The sequence below is a fragment of the Desmodus rotundus genome, chromosome 12, assembly GCF_022682495.2.
Source record: "Desmodus rotundus isolate HL8 chromosome 12, HLdesRot8A.1, whole genome shotgun sequence".
Taxonomy (NCBI): domain Eukaryota; kingdom Metazoa; phylum Chordata; class Mammalia; order Chiroptera; family Phyllostomidae; genus Desmodus; species Desmodus rotundus.
The window spans coordinates 42589919-42597867 of record NC_071398.1 but is presented as its reverse complement, the minus strand read 5'-3'; the positions used below and the strand labels follow the sequence as shown (position 1 = coordinate 42597867).

The following is a 7949-nucleotide window of genomic DNA, read 5'->3' as shown; positions in this document are numbered from 1 at the left end:
AAGAGAAGAAACTTGTCTTTTTTTTTATTGATAAGAACTCAGGCTAAAGTTGGGAGCAAGATGCTGAGAGCTGCTAGGAAGTGGGGGGTTGAGGGGTGGTCAGAAGCCAAGGAGTTGCTGGGGTCTGGACTATCCCCTCTGCTGTGCTTGGGGTCCAGCTGTTACTCATCTCCCGCCAGAAGAGAAAGGACCTGGTCAGTAAAAATCTCTGCGTAAGTGCTCACAGCCGCTGTGCTTTTGCTGTACATGTCCCTGGGGAGAAAGGACAGAGGGTCTGAGGGAGGAGGGGCTGGGGGCCCGGACACCTGGTGTGTTGGGTGGGGGTGGGGTGATACCTTATTTTCTCATCCATGGCAGACAGGTAGGTCTTCTGGTACAGGTCCTGGGCCGTTGTTTTGGCCGTATCCCAGTAACTAAGAAGTGATTCCTGCATCTGGGAGAGCAGCGAGGGGCTGCTGGCCTCATCTTCCTGGGACAGAGGGTTCCCCTGGACTTCTACAGGGGGAGAGTGGGTTAGGAGAGCTGACAGGCCTGCAGCAGGGGGAGAATGGGCAGGGCAGGAAAGGAGGGAGGGGAGCAGGGCCAGACGGGAACTGCCAAGGAAGACGCTTATGAGCTTATGACTCGTCCCCCTCCTCACAGACCTGCCTCCCCCGCTGATCACACTCACCAAATCCCAATACCAGCAGGATGAGAAACAGAACGAGGAAGTAGCGGGTGCACATGGCGTCAGGAGACCTGGAACACTGAAGAGGGTGTGGGGCAGGGCTGCGGGAGGCGTCTGTTCCTGAGGCCCTGGCATTCAAGGGGAGGGGATTGGGCTCTCTCTCTCCCATACCCCCTCCTAAGTCAAGTTCCTCATGGGTTGGCTTGGGCCTCCCTGTCTAACATTCTGTGATTGTACTTCTGATTTTTTGTTTGTTTTTTAAACTTTAAAAAAAAAGCTTTAAAAATTTATTTGAGAGAGAGAGAGAGAGAAACGTCAGTTTGTTGTTTCAGTCATTCATGCAGCCACTGGTTGGCTCCTGTATGTGCCCTGACCGGGGATCGAACCCACAACCATGGCACATTGGGATGACGCTCCAGCCAACTGACCCACCTGGCCAGGGCCTCTACTCCTGACTTTCACATAAAAATTCTAACATCCATTCATTCACTCAAGAAGAAGCATTTCTTGCTGATGTGGCTCAGTGGATTGAGTGCAGACCTGCAAACCAAAGGGTCACCGGTTGGATTCCTGGTCAGAGCACATGCCTGGGTTCCAGGCCAGGTCCCCAGTAGGGGGCGTGCGGGAGGCAACCACACATTTGATGTTTCCCTCCTTCCATCTCCCTCTCTCTAAAAATAAATAAATAAAATCTTAAAAAATAAATAAAATAAAAAAGAAGCATTTCTTGAGCACCTACTACATACCAAGCACAGCTCTGGGCCTGGCTGTGAACCCAGCAACGGTCCTGCTCTTATGAAGCTGCCACAAGAGAGAAACACCATTAACAAATATTAAATGAGCCCTGGCAGGTTAGCTTAGTGGGTTAGAGCATCATCCCAATACGCCAATATCCCCAATCAGGGGAACCAACCAATAAATGCATAAATGAGTGGAACAACAAATCAATGTTTCTCTCTCAAAAAGTAAATCAATAAATAAAAAATTATTTTAAAAAATATTAAATGAGGAAAATGTAATGTGTCACCAGGATATAAGTGCTCCGGAGGGGGAGGTGTGTCGTGCAGCCTGGGAAGCCTCCGCAGAGGGGGGACGTTTATGCTGAGACCCCCCCACTGCAGGGACTGTGTCCCGGCTCACTTAGGGACGGCTGTTTAAGTGAGTGTGTTTCCGCTGCCCTCCTGCCCCCATTCGCTCACTCTGTCTGTGTAACTGTGAAGAGGTTGGGATCTCACTCCGGAGGGGGCCCAGCAGGCACAAACATTCTAGGATTCTGAATTCTGTGTCTCTAACCCAGGAATCTAACATCAGGACTCTTGAACAATCTTTGCCCCATCCCTGTTGACCACCCCCCCGCCATTGTAGTTCATCTCTTACCAGACTCTGGCGGGCGGTCCTCACCAGCTCCCAGGGGCAGAGAAAGGCTTTATAGCTCCTGGGATCCACCTCTCCTCCACAACCACTACCGCCGCCTGGTTGCCTAGACCAAAGTCCAGGCCAACAGAGCCACCGAGGGGTGGAGTAGGAGCACAGAGGACAGTGACATCCCCTGAGGTCAAGTCACAGAGAGCCCCTACTCTGAAAACTCACCCCTGAGAGAGACGGGCTGGGTGGGGGTTGTGGAGGGGCTGGAGCTTTGGGCGCCCACCAGGAATGGGATCTGGGGTCTTCGTTGCGTGGGCAGTAAAGGCAGGGCCATGCAGGAGGGGTCCCCGTGGGGTCCTGCAAATCCCACCTCCTTGCCAGCTTTCAGCCTCCATCCCAAACAAGATCCCGAAGTCTCCCAACTCCCACAAGCCCAAAGTCGGTCTCAGGACTGAGGGGGGTTATCCCCCTCCTTCCCCTAAGGCCCCCAATGGCCCCTCCCTTGTCAACTGTCACTTCTCTGCTCATTAGCTGCTGGGGGTGCACGGGGTGTGGTCATCTCTGGCTTCACTGAGGACAGATTGAGACAGGGATGCAGACAAGAATTCCTTTATTGTGGAGGCTGTGAACACTTTAATCCTGGTCCCCGTCCCCACAGAGAAACTGGGGACACAGGCTGTGGGCCTTGTTCAGGAGGCTGTCCTTGGAGCTGTGGAGCCAGGCCTGGGTGCGGGGACCCAGGTCCTTCAGGTGGTCCTCGTAGTAGGTCTGCGCAAAGCCCTGGACAGCTGTGGGCACCCTGCGGGAGAGGGGATATCACAGTTGGGAACCTAGATTCCCCCAAGACTTTAGCTTATTCACCCCCTCCCCCCTCGGAACCTGGAGTCCAGACTTCAGCCCCTCCCCCCACAGAACCCAGAGTCTGGACTTCAGCCCCTCCTGTGGACACTCACCGGAACCACTGCCACGTCTCTCTGGTCTTTGTCACCAGTGGCCCCACCAAGCCCTTCACTTTGCCCAGCACTATGCTCCAGGATCTACTTGCCAGCCCTGGAGGGGCGCTGGGGGAACTTGTAGGCACTGCTTCCTGGCATTCTAGGTGTGACAGAGGGCAACCTGGGTGAGCTGGGATCCCAGAACCCTTCCTCCGCCTCTTCCCTCCCTGTGCACTGTCACTGTTGCTCCTGGTGGCCCCAGGGCAGCCCCTTGCCAGCCCTGTCACCCCTGGCCTCCACCTCCTTATAGGTCCCTCTCACCTTTGGTCTTCTCCTTTCATCTTCTGTGCCCGTGGCCCCTCCCGTCAGCCCCCTGCCTGCCTGTGGCTTTCTCCTCAGTCTGTCACCCACCTCTCTGACCCCTGTGCCCCTCCCCTTGCCTCCTTCACTACTGATCTTGCCGCCCCTCCGTTCTCCTGGGACCCCCATTCTGAACTCCCCCCACAGGAAGTGGAGGGGCCCCTCAGGGGTGGAGGTTGGCACCACGCAGGTACACATGTACACACATGTACAGAGGTGCCCACGTGACCTTCGCTATGCCCTCAGCCAATGACTTCACCTCTTCAAGACTCAGTTTCCCTCTCAGCAGACTTGGATAATGATGGGACCTTCCTCCTCTGGTATTGTGGGAATTCAGAGGGAACGCGTGGAAGGCACTTGCAATGGTGCCCTGCACCGTGCAGGCACCAGTCATTTGTTAACACTGCAAATGCACGCGCACGGCCCAGGTGTCCTCACTCCAGTGCACATAGACACCCTCACCTGTGCCCATGCACTCAAAGCTTTTGCATAAAGACTCCAGTAAAGGCCCCGGGAGAGGTGTGGCTCAGTGGATTGAACGCTGGCCTGCAAACCAAAGAGTCAGCGGTTCGATTCCCAGACGGGGCACATGCCTGGGTTGGCCAGGTCCCCAGTGGGGGGAGGGGGTGTGAAAGGCAACCACACATTGATGTTTCTCTCCCTCTCTCTCCCTTCCTGTCTCTAAAAATAAATAAATTCTTTAAAAAAAAAAAAGGCCCTGGTAGCTCAGTTGGTTAGAGTTGTCCTGATACACCAAGGCTGTGGGTTCAATCCCCGGTCAGGCCACATACAAGGAGCAACCAATGAATGCAGTAAGTGGAACAACAAATCAATGTTTTCTCTCTCACTCTCCCCCTTCTCTCTCTCTCTCTAATCATTTTAAAAAGAGCCCATAAAGACACACATGGGCACATGTGCATAGACACACATGTTCACAGACACACCAGGACTACATGCCCACACTTACACACACACAGGCACACGCATAGCCACGGTCCTTTGCTCCGACCCCACATGCACACTGCACACACAGCTGCCACCAACACACACTCCCAGACACGCACACCAAGAGCACACGAGCGCTGCGCCCACACGTCTACAAACTGCGCTGCAGGTCAGTCGCATCCACTCCACGCCGCTTCGGGGCCCCCACGCCCGTCCACCCGCTCCTGCTCACCCACAGCACAGGCCAGGAGCACAGCGCAGAGGCAGAAGCAAAGGGAAGGCAGGGCCCGGGGCCTGCACCCAGGGAGCGACATTTCTGGGGGTTCTGTCTCTCTGTGCTCGGCTCTCCGGGCTGGGGGAGGGGAAGGAGGAGGCTGAACTGAGCAGAGCCCTCCTCCGCCCACCTCCCCACGCCCCTTGGCAGGGACTTCAGAGAGAGAGGGACCTGGATGGCAGTGACAGTGGGAAGCTCTACCCTCCACTGCTGGCCTCCCTCCTTCCTACCTTCCCAGCAGCACCTGGCCTGACAGGGGAATAGAGAACGTTCTTCGGCCTCCTGTGCTGAACTCGGTTCAAATCCTGGTTCTATCTCATGTGGCAGTCCCCCCCCACTTCTGCTTCAAGTTTCCTCTCTGTAACATGGGCTGACAATCCATGTTTCAGGCAGGATATCAATGCAATGAAATGCTACAAGGAAAGGTGTTCACACAGAGCCTGGCCACACAGGTGGTTACAGATCATAGCTGTTTATGATCCCTTCTTTCGTCCCTAACATCTCTTGGCTATAGGGCCAGACACACCTTCACTGTGTGGCCTGAGCAAATACACCCCCTTCTCTGGGCCTCAGTGTTTTCGCATGTAAAGTGGGGAAGGTAATACCACCTGCCTCGCAGAGTCCGCGCCAAGGCTGGTCGAGGCCCGGGAGGGAAAGCCCCAGGTGCACGTAGTAGGAGGTTGTCCAACGCTAGACAGAGAGAAAATGCGCCTTTTCCTCCTGGAGAGCCCAGCTAGGAGCCAGGGCGCATGGCTCGGCCAGGGGACCACGGACTGAAATTTTTAGTCTAGGGTTGCCCGATAAAATGCAGGAATCCCAGTGACATTGGAATTTCAGATAAATAATGTATTTTATTTCTACTATGAGTATGTCCCATCAGCATTTGGGAATTGCACTAAAAACTACCTGTGGTTTCTCTGAAGTTCAAGTCTCACCAGGCATCCTGTACGTTTAGGTGGGAAGTCTGACAACCCCACGTTAACCGTGGCTTGAATGACTGCACGGGGCCGCCCCAACCCAGAGGCCTTCAGCAGAATGCCGTCCATTCCAGCGGCCCCAGCCCGGGCTCTGCACACCGTAGGTGTTCAACAAATGCTCCTTGGAGTTCCTCACTAACAATTACCAGCAAAATAAAACTTCCTGCAGTTTTTTGCTTAATCCTCACCGAGGATATTTCTTCACTGCTGAGAGAGAGAGAAACATCAGTGTGAGAGAGAAACACCGACCAGCTGCCCCCTAGTACATACCTGGACCAGGAATCAGACGCCCCCAAACCAGAGATTAAACCCCCAACCCTGGCATGTGCCCCAGCTGGGAATTGAATCCGCAATCTTTCAGATATGGGACGACGCTCCAACCAGCTGAGTCACACTGGCGAGGCCAACTTTTATTTACTGCTTAAAACCTCCTAGAGTTGCTGTTTGGGATGATGAAAAAGTTCCAGACGTGGACGGTGGGGATGGTTGCACAATGTCGTGAATGTATTTAATGCCAATGAACTATGCATCTAAAAATGGTTAAAATGGTACGTTTTATGTTATATATTTTACCATAATAATGATTTTAAAAAAGAGAGAGAACCCTGGCTGGTGTGGCTCAGTGGATTGAGCACCAGACTGTGAACCGAAAGGTCACGGGTTTGATTCCCAGTCAGGGCACATGTCTGGGTTGCTGGACAGGTTCCCCATTAAGGGCGTGCAAGAGGCAACCAATCGATGCATCTCTCACACATCGATGTTTCTCTCCCTCTCTTTTTCCCTCCCTTCCCCTCTCTCTAAAAATAAATAAAACCTTAAAAAGAGAGAGAGAGAGAAACTCACCATGCATTGCATTACGAGAAGCAGCGCGGTTTGGGGTTCAGAGCCAGGCTCTGAACAGTTCTGCCTGTGTGACCTGGTGCAAGCTGCTTAACGCCTATGGGCCTGTTTCTTCCCTAATGAAGGGGAGTCATGGACTTCCTGCCCAGGAAAGCAAAGGAGATTGTTTACCTAAAGCGCTGTGAGCACTGCCAGGTACGCCCCAAAGGTGCTCGGTCAGTGTCCGCTGCTGTTTACCAAGCCTGTGCTTCCTGAGCGCCAGGTGCGGGGGCGGGGCTTTAGCACGTGGTCAACGTGAGGAATGGACCCACAGCAGCCCGACGAGGGGGGCCTCTGTATCATTCCCATTTTGCCGATGAGGAACCTGAGGCTGCCAGCGGGGTGGGTAAGGCCACTTACTCATGGTTCCCCGACAAGCAAGTGGTGAATTTGAACCTGGCCATCTCACATTACCTAGCCAAGCCAGCACATCCTCTGCCCCACTCCCCTCCCCCCACCCCCAGTCCTAGAGGGCAAGAGGGAGGTTGGAGCAGGGCAGGGGTGGCCCTGCGGGGAGGTCTCTGACCCCTGCCCCAGCTCCAAGGTCGGTGTGGGCTGTTTGCTGTTTGCTTCTTGCAATGTTTGCCCACCTCAGGGACAGGAACAGGCTGAAGGTCGTTCAGGGTGGACCTCGGAGGCAGCTCCAAACAACTGTGCAGGAGTGGGGGGATGTTTTGGGGGCAGAGAGGTCACGGGGACGGTGTGGGGGTTGTCCTTTGTGAATGATAGGCCCTGAGACCCCAGCGTGTGTGTCTGCCCCCGAGTGTGAGGCTCCCCTCAAAAGCAGAGTGTGAAAAAAAAGAAGAAAAAAAAGCAAAAAAAAAAAAAAGCAGAGTGTGCACTCACTCCACGCACTGTTCCTCCAACTTCTTCCTCTGTCCTGTGAGTCTCCTGGGCCTCCAGCCTGTGTTTTCTTTGTTTTTTATTATTTTAATCCTCACTGGACGATTTTTGTTTTGAGAGAGAGATAAACAATTGTATTGTTTATTGATTTGAGAGAGAGAAACATTAGTTGGTTGCCTCCAGTACACGCCCCTCCTGGGGATCAAATCTGAAGCCTAGGAATGTGCCCTGACAGGGAATCGAACCCAAAACCTTTTGGTGTGCGGGACGATGCTTCAACCAACTGAGTCACCTGGCCAGAGCCAGCCTGAGTGTTTTTCAGGGGCTTATGAAAAAGCTTGAAAAACAAATTGGCTCCAAATTGGCTAGAGGTAAAAATTAGTAATTGTTCAAGTAAAATGGTCCAGAATATACCCTAATGCCTGCCAGCCAAGCACAGTGCAAAACTCATCTCTAGTGAGGATCGTGGGTGCATTTTCATCCACTGAATATGATGGGGATGAGGCCAGCGACAGGTGTGTGGGCCGTTCCGCAGGGTGACTCAGGGAAGAGGAGAGTGGACTGAGTAAAAGAATGTGTCTCTGGGCCCCAGCTTGTGTGGCTCAGTGGATTGAATGCCAGCCTGCAAACCAAGGGGTCACTGGTTTGATTCCCAGTCCGGGCACATGTCTAGATTATGGCCCGGGGTCCCCAGTGCAGGGCAC

General features: G+C 53.7%; 2 protein-coding genes across 5 annotated transcripts; both read right to left on the bottom strand.

The window, feature by feature from the left end:
• Window positions 1-795, bottom strand: APOC2 (apolipoprotein C2). Its single transcript, XM_024569559.2, has 3 exons — window positions 671-795; window positions 336-495; window positions 1-252 (listed from the first exon to the last, which is right to left on the bottom strand). The coding sequence occupies exons 1-3, from the start codon at window positions 723-725 to the stop codon at window positions 162-164; spliced, it is 306 nt and encodes a 101-aa protein (XP_024425327.1). The 5' UTR covers window positions 726-795; the 3' UTR covers window positions 1-161.
• APOC4 (apolipoprotein C4) lies at window positions 1-6509 on the bottom strand. Of its 4 annotated transcripts, XM_045202979.2 has the most exons (7): window positions 4505-4662; window positions 2986-3127; window positions 2045-2831; window positions 1414-1468; window positions 671-746; window positions 336-495; window positions 1-191 (listed from the first exon to the last, which is right to left on the bottom strand). In XM_045202979.2, the coding sequence occupies exons 1-3, from the start codon at window positions 4584-4586 to the stop codon at window positions 2666-2668; spliced, it is 390 nt and encodes a 129-aa protein (XP_045058914.1). In that variant the 5' UTR covers window positions 4587-4662; the 3' UTR covers window positions 1-191; window positions 336-495; window positions 671-746; window positions 1414-1468; window positions 2045-2665. The 4 variants fall into 4 exon arrangements, with proteins under 4 accessions (XP_045058914.1, XP_024425334.1, XP_045058915.1 ...); XM_024569566.3 differs by lacking the exons at window positions 1414-1468; window positions 4505-4662 and adding an exon at window positions 6367-6509; XM_045202980.2 differs by lacking the exons at window positions 1414-1468; window positions 4505-4662 and adding an exon at window positions 5482-5506.
• Window positions 6510-7949: the final 1440 nt, after the last annotated feature.

Coding starts and splice junctions, on each gene's coding strand:
- APOC2 (XM_024569559.2), bottom strand. CDS start 725: ATGTGCACCCGCTACTTCCTCGTTCTGTTTCTCATCCTGCTGGTATTG. Junction 496..670: donor CCTGCTGGTATTGGGATTTG/GTGAGTGTGATC, acceptor CTCCCCCTGTAG/AAGTCCAGGGGAACCCTCTG. Junction 253..335: donor GCCATGGATGAGAAAATAAG/GTATCACCCCAC, acceptor CTTTCTCCCCAG/GGACATGTACAGCAAAAGCA.
- APOC4 (XM_045202979.2), bottom strand. CDS start 4,586: ATGTCGCTCCCTGGGTGCAGGCCCCGGGCCCTGCCTTCCCTTTGCTTC. Junction 3,128..4,504: donor GCTCCTGGCCTGTGCTGTGG/GTGAGCAGGAGC, acceptor TGTCACACCTAG/AATGCCAGGAAGCAGTGCCT. Junction 2,832..2,985: donor GAGACGTGGCAGTGGTTCCG/GTGAGTGTCCAC, acceptor CCTCTCCCGCAG/GGTGCCCACAGCTGTCCAGG.